Here is a 23557-nt window from a genome sequence, read left to right on the forward strand (position 1 = left end):
TCTAAAATAAAGTCTAAAACAAAATCGGAATAAGGATGATTCAATATCACTACTAAACATTTTGATCATTTCTGCTCTCAAATATCAGACGTTTGACATGAAGTAGACTTATTAAAACCTATTATATATTATGAAATAAAAACACTGTATATTCACTAATATGTAATCATGTGCAGTAGATGTTGCAACGTTATACACTAGAGGGCGCTGTTGGAGCAGTCTGGGTGATTCACACACCACCGAGCAGGACCATCAGCCCTCAGCCTCCTATAGAAAGGTAAATGGATCTTACTGGTTGCACTTATAGTGTACTAGTTTACACTGTAGAGTACCATCAACGATGATGCAGTCCGTCCTCCAGTCATCCACATCACGACGTGACTAAAATCAATGATTGTCATAAATGTTTCTTTTGTCGGCTGTGGAAGAGGTCAAGGTAAGTCTTGTCCAATGGTCATTAAGTGGAAAATAGAAATCTACTAGAGCCCCTAAATTACAGTGTTATTTATTATTATATAGGTATCAATTTCGGGCTCCTTTAAGTACAAGGGAAGACCTGGTGAATAAGGAGGTATAGAAGATGGAGCTATATTATATATATTATAAATATTTCAGTGAAGAAATAATTAAACATATTGTAATTGTATTTTGAGAATTGACTATTGATTATCTGTATTATTTCTGAAATGATGAACAGATTTGAGTGAAGATGAAGATAATTTATCAAATGTGAACGAATGAAGAAAAGTTAAGTAAATAATTATTGTTTTTTTTAGACTCATTTCCTTCATGTGAAATTGTGCTGATGGTCCGGAGAGACACGACATGGAAAACTGTCTCACAACAACCCGTGACAGTCAAACACTGTGGAGAATCACTACATGTCACCTGGTGTAAACTGCTCAACACAAACGTATGTGAACGCATTAACGACACAGAGAATGTAGAAATAAAACAACTAACGCTAATCGCTTATTTGTCTTTCGCATGGATTTCCATTCATGACGGAGGCCTTTAAAACTATACGAATATGAGTTGATCAGTCACAACATCAACATCTTGGTTTCAGGTAGGCGGCTTTTGGTCTCTCAGTGTTAAAAATGTATATACTGTATATAAATTGACTAATTTCAGGTATTAATTGTAATTTCTATTAATCTCCAGATTTAAACTATAGGGTATAAAAACTCTGAAAATAATGCAGGTAAGAACCTTTATTTACATCACTACTGATCTGGTTCTTCTTCTTCTGTAGATGAACTTCTAAGTGCTATATATAAATATTCAAAATCTATATATTGCCAAAAGTATTCGCTCACCTGCCTTGACTCACATATAAATTTAAATGACATCCTATTCTTCATCCATAGGGTTTGATATAACGTCGGTCCACCCTATGCAACTACAACAGCTTCAACTCTTCTGGGAAGGCTTTCCACAAGGTTTAGGAGTGTGTTTATGGGACTTTTTGACCATTCTTCCAGAAGCGTATCTGTGAGGTCACACACTGATGTTGGACAGGAAGAGATGGAATTCTGATGAAAAGTACCAGACAAACTGGTACGTCCATTTCCTTTCGATGATGTCCAGTGGAGCACAGCGTTCCGTGTGCTGTAATCCATTTGCAGACGCTCACAGGGTTCCTTTCACTAAGAAGCGGCATGTAGAACATGTCCTGAAGTGCTCTGACTAATGTGACCTGGCTTTTCTGTTTCTTACAGGATACTCAGTGGAATGCAGACTCAGGAGAGGGAGGTGAAAAGTTGAAATGTAGTCCTGAACGTCTATGACTCGATTAACTTTTCATCTCAACAACGGTGTCTGGTAGTTACAGTCCAGTCCAGTCTCTCTCATGCACACACACACACACACACACACCAGTAATTGTGTTTTCTCTCTGGTGGACAAAGCCCTGGTTCAGGCAGCAGCGAGATGGAGAGCGTGGAGGCTTGTGCGAAGGCAGCGGTCTGATTAGATCGAGCCTGAGGTCACTCAGAGAGTGTGTGGACTCTGCAGCCCTGTGACGTAGAGAACATCTGACAAAGTGTAGAGGAGTGATGAATGCTTACCATGCCACTCCCAAATTTCTCCAACAAAAAAGGTGCAAACGTGCGCGCATGGTAGATAAAACATGATGCGTTGCCCTCTAGCACCATTCATTCAAATCTAATGAACAGTGAGTGAAGTGATGTGGGATAAGGCTTTAACGTTGTATTTTAGATTCCTCTTTGATCCAGCAGACAGGCAGGGTTTCAGAGTAGACCTCTGCTGGAGGTTAACCCTGCAGCCTCAAGCAACAACCTTTTTGTTATTCACACTCACAAAACCACCAAGTCACCCGTCTCAACACCTCACTGAGCCAACAGACACTGTCTTTGCACACACACTTCATCTCGCCTGTAAAATACAGACAATTAATGAGACAGGGGAACAAAGGAGCATCATATTCACAACACAAATGACAGTGAGAAATAGTACTCTATTATTTTTAATAACTTAACGACATTGGTAGCTGATAGAGTTTTTACGCCCCGTTTTGTCCTGCGTTGAGTTAGACAGAACTAATAAATACTGTATGTTATCCCAGAGCGTTTGCATACTTCAGAGCAGACATGGCATCCGCTGCAGGCTGGCTGAGTGAATGTGTGTGCACAACATGTGTGGCTGTTTTTACTCTCTGTGAGGTCAATCATAATCTGTCTGGCTCGGGATGAAAAAGGGCCCCAAACATCAGCATCTGGCAACAAGGTTTGGCCCCATCAGAGAGGAATTTCATGTTTTTTTTCTGAGAGGTACAAAGCTGAGCTGAAAAAGCCGAAAATAGTAGCAATGCGAGATATTGAAATGATAAAGCTTCATAAATGTTTAATTTGTAATATTTTTATTATTCCATTTGTTGAATTCATAACATAAACTTGACATATTGGTCATAAATCATCAGATTTTCTTTGTTCGTGTGACTGTTTGCTAAAGAGGGAAGGATACTATGATACATTTACACTTATTTTCACAAACAAATGCTCTGAAACCACATTTCATAACTATTCTAATGCAAGCACTGAGCGTATAATCAGTGTACGCTCATAGTGAAAGAAACAGACAGAGGAATGCCTCCTCAACCCTTATTAATGGTGAGGAATGTGATGTGTCCAACTGAAGCAATACGTTTGAAATCTGAAAACCTGCATGTCATTCTGTTCATAAGTGACAGATTCATATCGCACAAAGCTTACATTTTTAAATGTCCCAGTATGGATGCAAACATGATATATCCAAAAAGCCTCATAACATTATATTTTAGGCATTCAGGCGCCGCTTTGACCGAGAGCGACGCAGAAATGAGCAGTTATTATTTTTTTCTTCTCCTCAAAAAGACACAGTGTGGCTCTTCTGGAAGTTTCATGAAAAATCCTAAGCCAACTCTCGTCACCCCGACTCTCACATCTTCACACACGTGAACTCCACTGACTGAATGTAGGCAACAAGACATGCATTCCTTTCAGGGGCACCGAAAAGGTTCCAATGCTGCTCCCTCAGGGAATTGATTCAAGATATCTGACCATGGAATTTAACCTCTAACAAATATGCATGCACACACACGCACACGCACACACACACACACGCACACACACACACACACACACACACACACACACACTCACACTCACACACACACACACACACACACACACACGCACACACGCACACACGCGCACACGCGCACACACACACACACACACACACACACACACACACACACACTCACACACACACACACACACACACACACACACACACACACACACACACTCACACTCACACACACACACACACACGCACACGCACACGCACACGCACACGCACACGCACACGCACACACACACACACACACACACACACACACACACTCACACTCACACACACACACACACACACACACACACACACACACACACACGCACACACGCGCACACACACACACACACACACACACACACACACACACACACACACACACTCACACACACACACACACACACACACACACACACACACACACACGCACACACGCGCACACACACACACACACACACACACACACACACACACACACACACGCACACAGACTTGACTGAAAGTTTGCAACAGATATTACACGAACAAAACATAAGTATGCAGCTCTCTTAGTTGAACGACTGAAGACCTCATCAGCTTTAAAGAGAAGTGATGCTACAGCTGAAGTCCTCAGAAGACCTAAACGGTGAGCTCGTCGTTTTAATTAGCTATATGTTATTTAATGGATAAGACTTGGCATATTCTATATTTTTCCATGTCATAAAATCCCATATAAATACCAAAGATATGTAAGGATGTGAATCTTTAAATCAGGGCATTAATATATTTCAACATGGAAAAGAAGGCAGAATAATTTACTATAACAGCTATTTTTTTTACTAAAACTGGGTGCGTTTGGGGAATATTTTCAGCCGTGGATTAATACAACATACAATCAGTGCTCATATTCAGGTCATCGGCCCACTATGTGGCTCATAGGGAGTTTTTATTAATAGTTTTGGGCAACAATGCACGGCCATGCTACATAACACTGCAGCTACATCGACAGTGGTTGTTAATAAATGGTTGGTTTTAGTGTTTTTATGGGATTTGTTGGCTAAGACGAACATAATATAACCAGACTTATCCTTTAAGGTCCAGGTAAACAGAAGTACATTTAACTTGCCATGCAGGGACTCGGCTGTGTGTTGACAGCTGTGACCATCATCTCGGTTACAGAGCCGGAGAGAATATAATGATCCGCTCAACATTTCCTCATTGACTTCGTATGAGGACAGCCGTGAGTCAGATGCAGAGATGAATGTCGCTGTACATTTGGAGTTCATGAATAGGATTGTATTCCTATGGAGGTGTGTCAGAACATCTTCCCTTTGTACCAAGATGATGATGACGATGATGATGATGCAGGGAAACAATTCTCCAAGGTTGGCTCTAAGAAACACTGCTTCTTCTTTTCAGCCTCTGGACTCGTCTAAGAGATTAATCAACTGAAAATAAATAAAAAATACACGGAAGGTAAAGACACAAAATGGAAGAATGCAATATACATTTCTTTTGTTTTCACATATTAACATTTTTCAGGAAGGGAAATGCCTATGATGGCATGACAATCCTATTAATGAGAACCGTCAAATGATCTAAATTCAGATTCCCCTCAAACCTAAAAGTGCAGAAGTAGTGCAACAAAATAATGCTGAAAAGGCTGTAATGTTCTCATGTGTAGGTGAAAACAACTAGATCATGTGAATGAGGATCAGTTGGCTTGAACGACCACAAATTGTCTTAAACACTGCAGTATTTTCAAAAGCTAGAGGCAAATGTTTTATAAGTGTTAAAAAGCATCTGACTGTTGTAGCTAAAGGTGACTAAAAGCCATAATATGAAAAGAAAAGATTGGTCATCCCAGCTGACTTTGGGGGAAGGCAGGGTTCACCTCGGACAGATTACGTCTATTAAGGGCTGACATCGAGACAGACAACTAAACCCATGCAAACTCCACACAGAAGGTCAGCTTTGGAAACCAGATATGAAGGAGTACGACATGGCAAGATCATTTGTTCACTGACAAAAAATAATCTCACCTTCTTTGCGCAAGAAACACTTCCAAAGGCAGAAGCAGAGGGACATGACCAACAAGGCAGCGACCGTGGTGACCGAAATCAGGATGGTGAGAGCCGTCCCGACTAGGGGGGAGAAAGAACTGATCAGCACTTTTATTATCTCTCTTATTTCTCCATAAATCCTAGCTCTGCTGAAGATTAAATGTCATGATCCATGTTGGTATGTGTGGCTGTGTACTTTCAGGCTTGTGTCCTTTTCATGCACCATCACTGATTATATTGGAAATGTGATCTACGGCGTTATCGTCTGATCCCTCTAGTGTGTTGCACTCCTGACCCATGAAAGCAAGGTCAATTAATCAGCCATTTATCAACTTCACCCGTCTGAAGGCAGAAGTCAGATCTGTTTATTCGACAAATCTCTGCTTGAGAGGTTGCTCTGTTAAATGTAATTGACTGAGAATTGTGCAGATCCTTCCTCTGACTTTAGTTTGCAGATCTACATTCTTTGCGTCCATTAAAGTCCCCAGAGGTCTCTGCTTTCTTTACTATCCCTCTTTTTCCAAAATGATTATCAAGTGATGATGTCATCGAGTCCTTTTGGAGGGGAAACAACACTAAAACATTTAGAGGAATCTCACTGAAGCAACGGTTCTCACTTTTAGTGTTCATGGATACAGCGATCGGCGACTCCAGCCCTTTGTGGTGCACCAGGCACTTGATGGACACGTCCTTCAGCAGCCCCGATTGGACAGTCAGCGTGCTGATGACCAGAGTGGTCCCGTCCCCCTGTGGGAGCTGCGTGGTCACGGGGGGGCCCTTGGTGCGGTTATCCCTCTCCACGTTCCACACTATCTCCGCGGGGGGGCGCGACACTGAGGTGCAGTTGGCTTCGATCACGCCTGGCGAGGTGGTCTTGTAGCTCACCTGAGGTTTGGGAAGAACTGGGAGAAAAACGCAGGGAAGAAAGCTAGATGTATGGTAGATGTATATAACACACACTGTGCCAAAGCAGTAATGTATTCCTCTTCCTTTGTTATCTTGTGTCGGTTAAACACACAAGAAAGCTCCGGAAATCACATAACGAACACAGAACACAAAACAGGAGGACCAGCATATGAAACTTATTATTTTAATCCAGAAATTGGCCAGATTTCAGATGGAAGTTTAGTTTGTATTCGTACATGTTAAAAGTGTCTTTGGATAAATTGCTGAAGATGATGCCTGAGAAAGACCTCGAAGCCGTTGGATCAGGTCGGTATTTGAATTCCTGCACTCTTAAGATCCATAAGTAAGTCTCTGGCTGTTTTCAATTCCCTGTTCTCGGAGGCTGAGCGAGGAATGTGATGCACTGGAACCCAGAACATTTTTGTTGGCAAGAACACGTTCAGCCACAGATATTCAGCCCTCATAGTTTCAGTGTCTTCCCAGAGTTCCAGGTGGTGAACCTTCATCCACTCGTCGTCTGGATTATTTCAGATTTCCACAATGCCAATGCCAATCCAGATCATAAGTGTCTGTGAGTGAGCACGAAGCCCACCTGACATTTGGCTTTGATTGGAAATTAAATTCCACAGTTTCTCGTCAATATATTTAAAGCAAAAGAAAGCTGAGGGAGTAGCTACAGATTTGGGTGATACTTTAGCATCTATCATTATTGTTTCATACATTGTCGTTATAAAAACAACAATTTTGCATTCATCCCATGCAAAATTCAACTCACTGGCAGTGGTACTTTTTTTGTTTTGTTTGTTACTTCTGCAGAGTAAATTAGTAAAACAATTCTCCTGTTTCATTTTGAAGACACACATTTTATTTTATGAGACGTATTCTGGTTGTAAATGTGTGTTTAAGCTATCATTGTTTATGGAAGGTGTGTGTGTGAGAATGGGATTAAAGGATGGGGGATCACATGATCCGGGGTGGGATTATGGCAGACTGTTGGGTAGCAGCACAGAAGAAGAACCCCCATTAGTGCTCCACTACTAGGAACACCTACTGTACTGTACAGTTCAATTTCAAACAAAAGCACATCTGTTTGTTGCGATAACTGTGAGAGCAGGAGAAAAGGAGCAAAGGGAGAGCGAGACAAAGCACAGAGGGAATCACTGTGTCCTGCAAACACTGACACAGTCATGCATCAGGAGCTCGCTCCCTGCCTCCATCATTCTTTCCAATGGTCCATTCTTCACACGGACACACTGCTCTGTGTCTACGTGTTAAACAAATCGTCCGACAGCTTAGCCTGGCTAGCCCGATCGTGAAAACATTCCCGCCGCTACAATCGGGACGAAGCGGTTAACATTCCTGTCTAAATCCCAGAGCTACCTGTCTTTCCTGCACACACAAAGTCCAAGTTGACTCCCCACAAGATCCCGTCCTCCCGACTCCCACATCTACTGTAGGACTCAACAATACAGAACTCTTCCCACACAAAAAGTGACGTTGGTGGAAACAAAGTGGCAAAAGACGGATGACGGTAGTAACAACAAAAGCATTGGCAACAAATGAATTCATCTGCCCTGAATGTCACGTTTGTTTTTTCAGAATTTGACGGATTGCCACGACATTGCAGAGGCATGCGTCCTTGATTTGGTTGACTCAGACCGCATAAGATTAACTGCACTTAAAGGATTATTACAACATTTCACATTATGTCCGTGCACAGCCAGGCTCCCTGTATTTCCAATCTTCCAATCTTTATGCTAAGCTAAGCTAAGCTAAGCTAACCTAACAGACTTGCAACCTCATATTTATTGCACAAATGTGAGATCTTGTTCTTTGACTCTCTACAAGAAAGCAAAAAATAATACTTCCCAAAATGTCAAGTCTTTTAAGACGTCTATTCAGGATTCATCCCTGGGTGATACAGTTAAGAGAAAGGTCACTGTTTATATTACAAGCACTGTACACTATATTGTACGTGATCTCTCTTCCTTGAGTTTTCCCTTTCTGTTTCTATGTGGTGTTACCAAATTAAATATAAAATAATCAGCCAGGCTTGGGGAAAAAAAGAAGCTTTACCATAGGTGGCGAGGCATACTGTGGAGGTCTTTGGCCCATCGGGATGTGTGTTGTACAGGCAGGTGTAGCAGCCCTCGTCCTGGATGGTGACAGGCTGGATGGTGAGCTGACTGTCGGACAGGGAGGCACTCAGCCAGACCCTCCCCTGGAACGGTGGCTCTATCATGGGGTCGCTCCGCTTTGCAAAGGAGGCCACCTCGGTGGACTCTCCCTGTGCGGAGGTGTGTCTCCATATGATCTGCTGCACCTTTTCAGGCAAACCGTAGGAGCACGAGAGGGAGGCCTTCTTGCCGCTCACTGCTGTCTTGTTGCTTTCAACGGTGATTCGAGCTGGGGAGCCAGAAAGAGCCCACCATCCAGTGGGGGGGGGGAATGACAGATGACAAGAAAACATATAAGAAAAACAACAGGAAGACAGAGTAGGACAAGGATAATATTCAGAAATATGAGGCACCTAAAAAGAAAGCAGTCGCTGGAATCTGCAACAGCTGTTTCTGCTTAGAGAAACGAGCCCTCCCTCCTCCCACTGCTCCACAGCTCTTCATTAACAACACTGACTGAAGTCCCGTCAACTTTTTTTCCAAGGGTTAGGGACATCAGTAACATATATTCTCAGCAAATCCCCACGGAAGGTTGATATTGATGTTGCAGGGCGGAGTAACCGTCTCTGGAGTCCCCCGGCTCCTGGCTTTGTTTAATTTTATTGGGTGGGCTCAAAGGGCAGGCTTCCAATATCGGTTATGCCACATTCACGTAACGCGGCTTAAAAAGTTAATTACGAGCAGCACAGTGGGGAAGGGCTGGGTTGGGGTCAGCATCCAACGTGTAACGCTAAGAGTTGTCAACAAATTGTTGGCAAAATCACTGCAACTGAAAAGAATTCAGCTAATTTAAAAGAAATGTAACTCCTCAAACTCAGACTGTATCAAACAGAGGTCAGATCCGATTCTGGATCATTCAGCTCCTCGGTCTGTCTGTAAGGCTGAGAGCTCCCTCCCTTCAGTGTATTCTCAATTCCACCTGGCTCATAACTGTGTCACAATACCAGAGTCCTGGCTTGTATCATCGCCCCCCCCCCCCCCCATGTTTCATCTAACTCTCTCTTGAGAGGAATAATTTGCAAATGTCTTGTCTTTTATAGCGCCAAACAAATGTTAGGAATTAATTAATTTCTCCTGGGTAATTGGGACACACAATGTAATCATTGCACCTGATCAAAAGTGATTACTGGTGCATTTAAATAGGAATAAACAGAGGATTGTGTCTAAAAATGAAATATTCCCACTTTATGGGTGACAGTGTTTATATCAGAGACGCACATCTTGTTGTTTTTACTTAATGGCTACATTTCTAGATATCAGCATGTTGGTACAATGCATGGCTTTGACCATGTAGAACCACCAAACACTCATTTTAAATCACATAATAGGCACCAGATTAAAGAAGCTCTTGACTGAACTGTCACTTTCAGGAGACGAAACCTCATTATTGAGCGTTACTCACAGGTCACAGTGAGGCACGTCTGTCCCTGCCTCGACCCGGAGGGATGCATGTCAAAGATGCAGGTGTAGCAGCCCTCGTCACGGAAGCCCACCCTGCGGATGGTGATGGCCGAGGTGTCTTTCGGGGAAGTGGCGAGCTCCACATACTGCTGTCCGCTCACGCTGTCCCTGTTGCCGGGTTGGTAGCTCAGCAGGGTCTGGTTTTGGACATCCAGCCAACGCACCTGCCTCAGAGACTCACCCCGTTCTCTCGAAACACTGCAAGTCAGGGTGAACGGCTTCTCCACTGGAGCCTCCAGACGCTCTGGTGCCGTTACCCTGCCTGAATCGTCCATCCAAATGAAAACGGTGTCATTTTTGGTGTGATGTGAGCTCTCGACTTGAGGTCTTTCTTCAGCATGGCATACTCACCCTGTAGTCTTCCCACCATCAGTAGGAGTAAACACACCTGCAGACCTTTTGGGCAGGAGGCCTGGATCATCATCGTCTTCATCACTCATTTAACAGGGAGGAGAAAGAGCGGTACTGAGAATTTCACAAGTCATCACAGTCAGCCCAACATGAACTACAATAATACAGGAAGGATGATGAAGAATGTCCAGACTCCCAGAGCCGATGAAACTCATGTGTTCACTAGATGCTGAACAACACATGGAATTGCAGAAAAACACATCCAGGAAACAATTCAATGAGACACACGGCAAAGAAATCACATCCAATATAACATGTTATAACATCCAATAAAGATGTCCAAGAGATGATGATGATTTGTCAGGAATACGTTTTCCATATCTCAAAGTTATCAGAGCAGAACAGATGTTTTTTCAGCCACATCACCGACTAAACGGTTGGAAATTCAAGTGAAACACTTACAATATGCATGATACCTAATAACAAATACTTTACAGCCACTCACACAACAAATATGCACAGCAAGTACATGAAACATCCACCATTTTTGATCTGATGAGATAATCTGCAGTTAATTAAGATAACTAATGTGAACTGAATTATCTAAAATAGGCTACATTTTCTATTCCCTGTCATCTAAATTATGAGACTGAGACACTCACCTCCACTTGTCCTAACGCAAAAAAGGTAAAAGCCAACAGTTGTAGATGTTCTACCTGTGCATCATCTTTCCCGTCCTTATGACCCAGCAGTCTTTTGCAACATCACTCCAGACCGAGCGTGAAACTATTTTTACTCCTCCGTGTGTTTTCTATTCTGCGTCCCAGCAGCAGCAGCACAATGAACACCAGCCGGCGGCAGCTCCAAACTTTAGTTCACTGGATGCAGCGAAGTTCAGAGAGCAGACGAAGCAGCCACGGCGCGGTTTTGGATTTACAGTGCCCCCTAGTGGCACATTGTATACGTTGCTTTGTGGGACAGCTGGAGAGAAATGATAGGCTATCTGTAGTTTGTGACTCCATTCGTATTAATTTATTATTAATTTGTTCATAAATATCTGTGGAAATAAGAATACTTTAGTAATCCATCTGGAAATTGTACAGCTGCAGTTGCTTTATAAGAAAAAGAACTACAGATAGCCTACAGATCGCGTCAAACAGGATGTAACGTTTTTTATGACTTCCGGTCAAATATTCGAAGGCCGATGGAAACTTTTTTTTAATTTTTTTTATTGTAGTTAACAAAGATGATATAATCATATGGAGTGAGGGAGTTACTCACTCCAAGGTTCATCTCGAACGAGCCCACTTTGTTTGTGCAAACGTCACACATTTGCGACGGAAGTGACTTCGCCTGACTCCTTTTGGTGACGTAATAACATGGGCGCCCGTTGTAAGTTGACGCTGAAATCGCAACAACAAATGGTGTTAAAATGAGCTCTTTGGCGACAAGACAGACGTGTGAAACATGTTAAGCCCGATTGTTTCTTCCACGCCAGCATGAAGTGAAGCCGCCATTGACCCCGCTGCTCCTCCACCGCCTGCTTTTTACGGATTAAAGGCTGCTTTTCAAACATCGTCATGTCGTTCCTGGTGGACTCAGTCATCATGTTCACCTCGCAGGTAATGAGAAGTTGCTTAAATACGCGTCTTTCTGTTGCTCTGTGACTATATTTAACTAAAGCTTCCCGTAGAGGTTTTAATGTCATTATCTAAATTCAAATTCAAAGGGTTAAAGACGATAATGGACGTCAATAGTGAAGTCAAAACTCTTCATACTTTATGTTTACACCTGTCTTTTCAACTTCCACAACACTACTAACAGTTCATTTTTAATTTCATTCTTTTGTTTAATACAACGTTTATAAGCTAACAACACAAAATGAAAGTAAACACAAACGTCCAGTAATATTTAGCAAATATTCCTGGTGAATTGCGAATATGGACACAGGTGAGATTTCGATGAGAACATAGAGAATCCATATGCAATAAGCAGGTTTTACTAGCATCGCTTTGTATTTGTATAACTTTGTAGCTTCCCTATACATGTATGTGTTGCATAGGTTTACTGGAGTAGTTTTAGTTAAAAATGTCTATGACAGAAACACTGTAAGTCTTATTCATAGACATGATTTACAAGATAAGATTGGATGCTAATTTGGTTTTCCAACTTATTAGCTTTATAAACTGGAAAAGTGTATTTTTTTAAATGAACATTTCCCTATTAAAACATCAGAGAATGCAGTCTGCTCTCTCTCCTTCCTTCAAATAATTCCCATTTATTCCACCACAGGTGCTGTTCTTTGGTTTTGGCTGGTTGTTCTTTATGCGGCAGCTGTTTAAAGATTACGAGGTACAGCGTTATGGCAAAGTATCACACGTAATGATTCACCAGTAGAGCTGGATGCATCATCCATCAATGGAAGTCCTCTGTACCAACAGTCTTGACTGGTTTGTGTTTGTTGACAGGTGCGGCAGTACGTCGTCCAGGTGGTTTTCTCTGTCACGTTTGCTTTTTCATGTACCATGTTTGAGCTCATCATCTTTGAGATCCTGGGTGCCTTAAGTAGCAGGCAAGTACATTTTTTTTGTTGACTGTAAATGTGTTATTGTTGCAGATGACGGATTTTAACTGACACATCTTTTCCATAGCTCGAGGTATTTTCACTGGAAGCTGAATCTGTATGTGATTCTGCTGGTCCTGATCTTCGTGGTGCCTTTTTACATCGGATACTTTGTCGTGAGCAACATACGCCTGTGTAAGTACAGCTGATTAGCTTGGTATTGAAAGTAAAGCACTGTAACTGAAAATAAAGGATGCTTTTTGATGGTTTTCCCACATAATGTCACAGAAAGCTGTTTTATTTGTGTGTGTGTGTGTGTGTGTGTGTGTGTGTGTGTGTGTGTGTGTGTGTGTGTGTGTGTGTGTGTGTGTGTGTGTGTGTGTGTGTAGTGCAGAGACAGAAGCTCCTGTTTGCCTGTATGGTGTGGTTTACCTTCATGTATTTCTTCTGGAAGCTGGGAGACCCGTTCCCCATCCTGAGTCCGAAACATGGTGAGTGTGCAACCTTCTCGTCTCCGGGCAACTTTGTGCCTCATTTGTACCTTTTATTTCCTCACGTGAGTGTCCTTTATTTGTAAAGGGAGTGACACTGTTGTTGTTGCTGTCTTTTGTTTAGGCATCCTGTCCATCGAGCAGCTCATCAGTCGTGTCGGTGTGATCGGAGTCACCCTCATGGCTCTGTTGTCCGGCTTTGGTGCCGTCAACTGTCCCTACACGTACATGTCCTATTTCCTCAGGTAAAGGCTCACGCTGACTGTTAATCTGAGTCTGCATATGAATCAGACATTACTATCAGGAATCATATTTCCATGACATATTGTGCAATTTCTTTTGACGCTTCCTGCTCCTGTTTTATAACAGAAATGTAACAGACAGTGACATTCTTGCTCTGGAGAGGCGGCTGCTCCAGACTATGGACATGATTGTCAGCAAGAAGAAACGGTGAGCTGAAAAAAAAAAGATGTATTATTGACTTTTTTCTTTAAAATGAACAAAACAAATGATTGTGCTGCTACAACTTGTTCCGTGTGTGTAGAATTGCCATGACACGGAGGCAGATGTACCAGCGTGGGGAAGACCAGAACAAACAGACAGGAATCTGGGGGATGATCAAGAGTGTTACCTCGACACAAACCGGCAGCGAAAGTATCCTCTATACTCGTATCGAGATACATGTGTACTCATTGTTTAAAGTGTTTTTTTTAGCGGATGTGAGCCTTGACTTCTTCCCTCCAGACCTGTCTCTGATCCAGCAGGAGGTTGATGCTCTCGAGGAGCTGAGTCGGCAACTCTTTCTTGAGACGGTGGATCTGCAAGCCACGAAGGTAACATGCACATACGCATACACTAGCAGGGACTAGAGTTCTCAACGGGCCTGAAAATTACAGCCCGACCCGACCCGGCCCGCGGGTTTTTAAACCCGAACCCGACGCAGCCCGACACACCAGCATGAATTGTCGGCCCGAACCCGACCCGAACCCGACCCCCCGCGCGCCTGCATTGTTTTCCTCATACACTTGTTATCACGATCAGACAGACAGCAGACGTGAATTCAAATGAAACTTTATTTAAAATTAAAAGATTTAGCACAAACAACCGAAACTTTAAATAGCCTATATAAATAAATATGCCGTAAATAAATATTAAATTAAATCTTCACACAATATAAAAAGAACTCAAACACTTCAATCAGGCAACTATTTCACACCACACATCGTAAACACTAAAATGGACACACAATAGGCATCTAAGTGGAGGTTTATAAGGCATCGTGGAGGAACAGTAGTGCGTCCACAGTGGATGGACTGAGGCGCGTCCTCCTCTCCTCAATGGTACGGCCAGCCACACTGAACAGTCTCTCGCTGCTGTCAGGTGTGCGTCTGCCCCATGAAGCAGGCAGCCAGATTGACCAAACGTGAACAGCGATGATTCACAGCAAACAATATATCATTTACAACCTACAATTTTTTTTTTTTTTTTTTTTTTTTTTTAATGAAATGTGTTTTATAAAAAAAGGAAGCCCGAGGCCCGACCCGACCCGGCTCATTTGCGTATTTTTTCGGCCTCGACCCGGCCCGAAACTTCGGGTCCCGTCGGGTTTGTCGGGCTGGGCCGACCCGTTGAGAACTCTAGCAGGGATACACCAGCACAGTGTGCTCCACGCCACAATGGAGACACAGAATGAATTAAAAAACATTCATATAATCTAATATGTATAATCTGTGCTACTCTGTCTTTGACTTATCAGTTTGGAGCCATATCAGCTGTTAACGTGGGTACAGGTGTGGATGCGTATTTGCGTTTCCTTTCAGTTGTTATATCCGACTCCTGAGTTCCTAGTTTGTCTCACCTCTGACCCCTCAGTTGATTATTAAGTTGGAGGCACAGGCCTGTCAGCGATTACAATGCTAGTTAAAAGCGTGAAGTAAAGAGGACTTAACTGATGTACACCTGACAGAGTTGAGCGAAGTCTAACAATTACAGATCCATACTCTGACCTTACAGCTGCCCTTTGATACATACACCTAATTATAAAGGTGTCACCATACAATTAAGTATTATCACAACCATAACAGATAAGTCATCTCATATCTCATTGGAGGGGTGGCTCTGTGGATCTGATAAACGTGAGTCCAGGATTTACTGGACTTCTAGCTCTGATTTGGTTTGCTATTCTGCTACTGTGGTACAGTTATATGAATAATACTGATTCATACTGGCTCAACCACACCAAACCTACCTAAACTTTCTTAAACAAAGCAAAAACATCACTTAAACAACAATTTCCCCTTCTGTAACTTGAGCTGGGTTTATTACCACAATATATCACCACATGCAGTATCGCACATCACAGGACCTGATACCAAAATAAAAGACAGACTTTTGATAGCAGGCTTGTCAGGTCTGCTCTGGACTCACATGGTTCATACAGTTCAGATAAAGATCATTTATATCAATGGCTATGCTCCTGACTGCCATTACAGACACACACCTTTATCTTTACACACTCGCCCAGTTTGATTACCTCTTTATCTCCAAGCGATGAATGATTTGCTAATTCTTTACCACCACCTTTCCTTATCTTTAGGAGCGAATTGAGTACTCCAAGACATTCCAGGGGAAATACTTCAATTTCCTCGGCTACTTCTTCTCTATCTACTGTGTTTGGAAAATCTTCATGGTGAGAATATTCACAGTTGTATTCTGGCATTGTGTCTTTCCCCAATTAAATCATTACATTTTGTTGTTTGAGATGCAGTTAATAAAGTTCCTTTTTATTTTTTGAAATAGGCCACAATAAACATTGTGTTTGATCGCGTTGGAAAGACGGATCCAGTGACCAGGGGCATTGAAATAACCGTGAACTACTTGGGCATCCAGTTTGATGTAAGACACACACACACACACACACGCACACACACACACTCCTGCAGAAATAGTCACATGTCACACTGCCTGACCTCCTGTAAAGATAATTGCTGGAATATAATCACCTCTCTGCTTGCTTTCTCTGCTGTAAACCTGATCTTTTCCCGCATAGACAATTATTTGATTGCGTTATAGCTCATAGAATATGGCAGTATGTTTGGATTTGAATACATAAATGATGAATGCAGATTGACAGTTGCCATCTTCTGTTGGTACTCTTAATTTCCTTTTTTTAACTTCTCCTTCTCCCCTTCTCAGGTGAAGTTCTGGTCCCAGCACATCTCTTTCATATTGGTGGGGATAATAATCGTTACATCCATTCGTGGCCTTCTCATCACCCTCACTAAGGTAAAGCTCACAGGATACACGACGGATCTTGTGTCCAATAAATACGTGTGATTGTTTTTGAAAGGGTACCATTTAATGATTTTAATGCTTCTTGGTTTCTAGTTCTTCTATGCAATATCAAGCAGTAAATCCTCCAATGTCATCGTGCTTGTCCTGGCTCAGATCATGGTGAGTGCTTTATAGTATTCTTATAACAGAGCCTATAAACAGCCGGTTAACCCAAACTGTCTCCCTCCACCAGGGGATGTATTTTGTCTCATCTGTACTGCTCATGCGTATGAGCATGCCGCTGGAGTATCGCTCCATCGTGACGGAGGTTCTGGGAGAGCTGCAGTTCAACTTCTACCACCGTTGGTTTGACGTCATCTTCCTGGTCAGCGCCTTGTCCAGCATCCTCTTCCTTTATCTGGCACACAAGCAGTCACCAGAGAAACACATGGCCCTCTGATCCCGTACTTCTCTTCCCACCTGGATGTGACTCCTCATATCCAGAAATCAGGGTTTTTTTTTTTTTAAATATGTGGGACATCATTATCTGGACTGCCTGTTCCTGAATCAGGAACGGCTTATTGTGAGATGCAGGAGATTGGGAGACTTTTTAATACTTTCTTGAATCGAAATTTTAACAGAGCAAATATTACTATTATGGATTTACTTCTACCTGCAAATACAAACGTTTCAATTCTCATTATTTTGGCCAAAATGATCTTTTCCTTTTTTTTTTCTGAGCACACTGGAGCTGTACCGTTCACAGCAAACCCCTGCTTCACTGCTACCGAGGTGTAAAATGACTATTTGAAATTTCGGGATGTCATTGTTGATCATCTCCACCCTGGAGCAAAATATGTTTAATTGGGAACAAAAACAAATGCCCATAAAGTAAGTTTAAATCACATGATACGTGTTCATTTATTTGTGTTCATGGGAGTTAAGTCATTGACTTTCATTTTAGAACTGGGAGCAACAAAGTACATTGTTTAGAATATTAAATAAAGGCAACAGAGGGAAAATACATGAAAGGACACATAATTATTAATAGTATTAGCTTAAACTCTTTATGCTGTAGATATCTTGGTAATCTCAGTTATGGCAGACATTACACATCAGTTAGATCAATGTTCATGTTGTAGTAGATCTGTTGTTTGAAAGGAAGGTCAAAGGAAGACATATTCACAAACATTCTTTTCTCAGCCCTTTAATTCATGCAAATATCCTGCCTTGGTTGAGATATTGACAGTGAATTTCCAAAGTCTTTGCTGTCTTTTTTAGCTCTTAGAGCCGATTGTTAAAACAAAAAGATGGATCATCATTAGATTGACAAAGGCCAGAAGGGGCAGCGTGTCCTTTCCGGTGGCTTCTCAGAGTCTCTCATCCAAACTCTCTTGAGATATGGTTGATGAGGTCTGGAAAGTAAGGGAACAAATAAAATCACAATACTTTTTGACATTGAACATTTTCTATATCCAGGCTTTTGGTTGAAAAGATAAGGGATTTTTATCTTTTCATGACGCATTTAATGATTTTAGCCTCCTAAGTAAAGATGCAGCGAGTACTGACCTCAGCTCTGAACAAGAAGTTCACAGCCGTGCTAAATAACAACGACAATGCTTCTCAGATATACCATGTACTGTATAATGTCAACTGGTATTAAAGTACAGCTAAGGATCATGATAGTCTCAATAGTTTTGCATGTATTTGGTGATAAACTGAAGTCCTGACCTGATTAAAAGTATGATTATGCTAAAGAAACATCTAGGAATCATCCTGAGGGATGAATTGTACAAAATGATGTAGAAATCCATTTAATTGTTGGCAAAGGAATTGACCTCAAAACAACAAATGATGACCTCATGGCGGTGCTGCAGGAAAGAGGAGGATCACTATGATTCATTGTTTGGAGAACATGAATGTATGTGCCAAATCTCATGGCTATCCATCCAGTTGTTGTTGCAAACTTGAAAACTGACAGACAAACCAACATAGCCATCCCAGGAGCAACACAGCTCGTAAAAAATAGACCCTGTGTTAAAAAGCATCACTCACCCGCTCCCTTGTTGGTTCATCGGGGGTTTTGGGTCTGGCCTCCTTGGGTCTCTCCACATCCTCTGGAGCGGCTGCGCTGTGGACCTGCGCGTAAGACGTCTCCCCGAGGAGCAGGCGTGTGATGACCGCTCCTTCGGCCTTGAGTTGGTCGTAGACGCTCCTCTTTGCCACCAGCGTCTCCAGGGAGCTGCCGCTGCTGTGGATCATCGCCACCACCTCCTCGTGGCTGCTGTGCTCCACGTTCACTCCGTTCACTTCAACCACAACGTCGTCATCCTCCAGACCCGCCCGGTCAGCCGCTCCACCCGCCACCACCTGACACAAAGTGCTTGTGATGACGTTGATTGGACATGAAATAAGTGGGGGGGTTCCTGTGAATCTTACCTCCTTGATGTACTGTCCAGAAACCCCCTGGATGCCGTTTAGGTGAAAGCCATAGCCAGCTGGGGTCTTCTCCATCTTACACAGTTTGGGCTTGAGCTCCTCCTTCCTAGCCTGAACGGGTGTGGATGGTTGGACGGGAGCGGGTAATTTGAGGGCCTCTGTGTAGCTGGGCGGTGAGATGGAATCCATCATCTCCTCCAAAAAGACCATTGGAGACACTTTCCCCTGTGAGGGACGGACACATGACATATAGATGCGTGTTTGGAGTCTATATAATACAGTTCGACATCGGCCACCCTGACTCACCTGCTTTAAAATTTGGTCCGCGTCCTCGTCCACCACTAGGAGGCAGCATTTCATGCCACTCTGCCTGATCTTGTCCACCACCTGCTTGTGGTTGCAGCCGTCCACCGACTTACCATCTACAGCTACTACTCTGTCCATCTCCTTCAGTCCTGCTCGTTCTGCTGGGCTGCCTCTGTCTATGTCCTTCATGAAGTGGCCTGGATGACGTTTAAGGAACACACTGTTAAAACACAGTGTTAAAATACCGCTTACTTGTAATATTACAATCCTTGCCTGTTCCTTTCCTCTCCTGATTGAGCAGGAAGCCAAAGCCTTCCGGTCCTTTGGTCATGCTGACGATGCGCGGCTTGTGTGGCAGATGATTGGCGGTGGCTAACCATGCTCCTATCTTCACCTGCTTGTTCTGGTAGTGCTTGTCCGTTTCCTCGTCAACCAGCAGGAACACGATGCTGCCGGCGGACAGTTTGATCTTGTCCACTATTTGATCGTGTGTTTGGCCTTCCACGTTCTCCCCGTTGACCTCCAGCAAGCGGTCGTGGACGTTGACCCCGGCCCTTCCAGCCACACTTCCTGGCGTCACCTCCGTCATGAACGTACCCTGCTCACCTGGAAGAGATGTCAAAGAAGATGGAGATTACAGTCTAATTAAGTGTTTTTTAAAGGCTCTCTATTTAAATAGTGACTCTAATCCTAGACCTCCTCGGCTCACCTTTGACTGAGCGAAGAGAAAACCCGTAGCCTGAGCTAGACTTAACCAGGTAGCACAGTTTGAGTTTCGGAGCGTCTTTGGAGACACCGTTGGAAAGTGGTGTGCTCTGATGGTCGGACAGGTTCACTCCCTGTGCTTTGGCTTGCATGTAGGAAGCCTCATCCAGGAGGTGGAACACGACTGAGGCTCCACTGTTTCGCACCAAGTCCACCACCTGTCCCAGGGGAACACATACACAGCAGATGGGTTTTAAGCCACGAAACTGACAAAATATAGTCGAAGGTTATCAAGTCAAACATCAATAAACACAATACTGTTAGTTTGATGATTAAAATGGAAAGTGAACCGAACCTTACTTTACTTTTTAATTAAATTAAAAGTTTAAAAAAAATAACCAGCTTTTTATTTGTTTCCTTTGCCACCAATTAGTTGATACTTTCATAAAAAAGTCTATCACACAAGCTTTTTTATTTATTGACTTCTTACTTTAAAACTGTACGGTAAGCTGCTTCACTGGATATCTCATTATCACATAAGCAAAGGGAAATTTAAAAAGGGATAAGAAAATGAAACAGATAAACTCCGGTGAATATATATTATTCAAATTTATTTCATTAAGTCTTTGGTGGTAAAGGAAAAAAACCCAGACAGCTTTTTTAATAAATTAATTGTAGGTTAAAATATAAGTGAAAAGTGTTTTTTACATTTAATTGATTGTCACCTTCGGTGCTCCATAAAGGTCTATTGATTGAATTAGTGCACTGCGGTAAATCCACACTGCGGTAAACCCACCCTACCTACCTCTGAATGGGACAGTCCATCAACAAACGTTCCATTGACCCGCAGGATGCGGTCTCCATCTTTCATGCCAGCCAGTTCAGCCGGACCTCCCATTTCCAGGCAGCGGATCAGGTGACCCTCCTCAGCATGCTCCACCCTCAAGTAGAAGCCGAATGTGTGACCCTGCCTCTTGGTCAGAGAAATCACTCTGGGCTTGTACCCGGCCATATCCTACCACGGAGGAGAGGGTTAATCACACACAATCAGCAATTATAGGAATTATACTCATTACATTTACCTCCGAATAACTTGCATCAATTGCAATTAAAAGTAATGGATACAGGAAATACAACAAGAGACTTTGCAGTAAAGTGATGTGTTCAAGTTATTAATCTAAATTTTCAATTAAGGAATAGCTGCAGCTTTTGGATTATTTTTTATCACCTTAAAAAAAAAAATGTGTCCCTCTTTTCCTTCCACTAATATTTAATAGCAGATAACCTTGGAGCCTAAAGAAGCCATAGAAGTGCTGATATCTTCACATGAGAAGTTAATCTTCCATGACAGCACTCAAACGGCGGTTAATGGTTAATTGCCGGCACAGCTGACGGGGTGACGACGCTTTTAAGAGACGGCTTGGACTTTGAATGCCACTGTAAGCCTCTGTTATTTCCATATGGGAAGGTGGAAAGGATGGTGGTATGTGGACAGCTGCGTGTCTACTGACTGACGTAGTTATCGTAGGATACTGTGTTCTCTCAGTGTCGTACGGTTCTTCCTGTTTTGTCCTCGCTGGTCAAAATGATTTAGCAAATGTAAGATCCCAACATATTTGTAGGTACTTGAATTAAAAACAACTACATTGCCCGACTATACAGGATTGTTTTTATTTCAAGTACCCACTGAGTCCAAACCATGAATATGTTGTCATATACATCCATTGTACAGATTTCCCCCTAAAGCAGCCATATTGATTGTCTTTGGAAATGTTCAACTCTCCACTATAATTTATTTTAGTAGTTGGCTACAGAATATGAACGTGTAAAAATACAACACATCCCAAGTGAACTATATTGCCTTTATAAAAGTCACTCCTTCACCATGTTTATACAGAATTTATATTGTGCTGCTTGTTGGTGGTTCCCACCCTTAAAAACGAGGGTCTACCTGCGATCCCTTAAAGCGTTTGTTAACAACTCAACCAAACGCTGAACTTTTGCTTTACTTTTAGAGACCCAAAGTGGTGAAATTATTCAGTAATTTACAAAAACATTACATTTTTTTCCCCCTGGTTCCTCATTTCTGTTAATCATGTCCGAACCCTCCAGATTTGGATTAAGGTGAACTCTGAATTTGGCTTTGAAATACATTCAGCTCCATATGTTTAATGATTAAATCTCAGGTAAAAACTACATACAGTACGGTAGATTGTTTTGAAATCAAACTCACCTGCTCGTCTCTGCTCAGAGTCTCAGTCCAAAGGAGGAGGTCACCTGTCGCTGCTTGGCTGTTATCTAATGTGTCTCCAACCTGTCCTCCTCCTCCCCCCCCCCCCCCCCCCCCCCCCCCCTCCTCTCTACGGGACTTTGATGGGTCAAAGGTGAGCCTAAAGGCTGAGTTATTTAACAGTGTACCGTGTCAGGAATGTCTCAGGAGGAGACGGCCTTGTGTGATCCGTCCTCAGAAAGGAGATTTTATTTTCAGAGCACCAACAAACACAAACAAAGTTCAGGGTGTAGTTTAGTTCTGTGGGTTTATGGTTGCCGTGGTCGGTAACTATGGGAGAGTCCTTCAGTTATAAAATGCTTATACTGCTGTCCTTGGGATGATGGGACAAAGGTGACACAAACTCAAAGTCAACCCAAGCCAAGCTAAACAAATCCAAAAAATAAAAGCTGTAAAAGTTAATTCCTGACTGTGCCAGACTTGTTTGTCGCTTGGCTCGGTTTAATAACTGCACTGGGGGTTCTTTTATTAGCCTTCCTCTCTCACAGCCTCCAGGACCAGACATTCACAGTTAAGGTAAAGTGATTAATTTACACCGTGATAACAACACTTTGTCATCTGCAGTTTTTCTCCCTCCCTCAAAACATAATTTTGAAACATTAAGAAGACAAAACAAAGACTCAGAGGACGTCCCTCATCTCCTCTAATAACTATAACCTCAACCTCTTTAAAGTTGTTTATGCCATGCAAATAAAGCACCATCATCAAGCTGCTTCATAGTTGAAGATCTATTTTTTGTACCCAATAACAGTGACAGTGCATCAGCTTTCCTCAAATGGAAACACTAAAATAAATATGTATCAAAGCACTCAAAACTGTGTTTTTACAGTATATTATTCTTATTTCTCACACAAGTAAAAGATACTAAATCTCCACCACTGAGGACCTTTACATTCTGCGTTTCCCATAAAACATAT

At 42.5% G+C, this 23557-nt stretch overlaps 3 protein-coding genes across 4 annotated transcripts; 1 reads left to right on the forward strand and 2 right to left on the reverse strand.

Annotated features, from left to right (window-relative positions):
- Positions 1-3226: 3226 nt before the first annotated feature.
- On the reverse strand, positions 3227-10739 carry LOC311021936 (OX-2 membrane glycoprotein). 2 transcript variants are annotated; one of them, XR_014598061.1, is made up of 7 exons: positions 10574-10739; positions 10164-10484; positions 8661-8990; positions 6296-6580; positions 5658-5759; positions 4168-5063; positions 3227-3657 (listed from the first exon to the last, which is right to left on the reverse strand). XR_014598061.1 is itself a non-coding variant. In XM_084022879.1 (6 exons), exons 1-6 carry the CDS (start codon positions 10653-10655, stop codon positions 5056-5058), a joined length of 1128 nt encoding a protein of 375 aa, XP_083879005.1. In that variant the 5' UTR covers positions 10656-10739; the 3' UTR covers positions 4148-5055. The 2 variants fall into 2 exon arrangements, 1 of the variants encoding a protein (XP_083879005.1); XM_084022879.1 differs by lacking the exon at positions 3227-3657 and having other exon boundaries at positions 4148-5063.
- A 1206-nt stretch (positions 10740-11945) lies between these two features.
- LOC311021679 (Golgi pH regulator) lies at positions 11946-18065 on the forward strand. Its single transcript, XM_084022391.1, has 14 exons — positions 11946-12195; positions 12866-12925; positions 13042-13145; positions 13225-13331; positions 13526-13627; positions 13752-13872; positions 13997-14077; positions 14172-14281; positions 14372-14460; positions 16224-16316; positions 16427-16522; positions 16823-16912; positions 17015-17080; positions 17154-18065. Exons 1-14 carry the CDS (start codon positions 12154-12156, stop codon positions 17358-17360), a joined length of 1368 nt encoding a protein of 455 aa, XP_083878517.1. The 5' UTR covers positions 11946-12153; the 3' UTR covers positions 17361-18065.
- Positions 18066-18089: 24 nt separating this feature from the next.
- pdzk1 (PDZ domain containing 1) lies at positions 18090-22702 on the reverse strand. The gene is made up of 8 exons (XM_084022392.1): positions 22584-22702; positions 21156-21365; positions 20355-20568; positions 19910-20251; positions 19646-19842; positions 19340-19564; positions 18956-19270; positions 18090-18315 (listed from the first exon to the last, which is right to left on the reverse strand). The coding sequence occupies exons 2-8, from the start codon at positions 21360-21362 to the stop codon at positions 18271-18273; spliced, it is 1545 nt and encodes a 514-aa protein (XP_083878518.1). The 5' UTR covers positions 21363-21365; positions 22584-22702; the 3' UTR covers positions 18090-18270.
- Between the last annotated feature and the right edge of the window lie 855 nt (positions 22703-23557).

This window comes from Eutrigla gurnardus, assembly GCF_963514095.1.
Source record: "Eutrigla gurnardus genome assembly, chromosome: 12".
In the NCBI taxonomy this organism is placed as follows: Eukaryota; Metazoa; Chordata; class Actinopteri; order Perciformes; family Triglidae; genus Eutrigla; species Eutrigla gurnardus.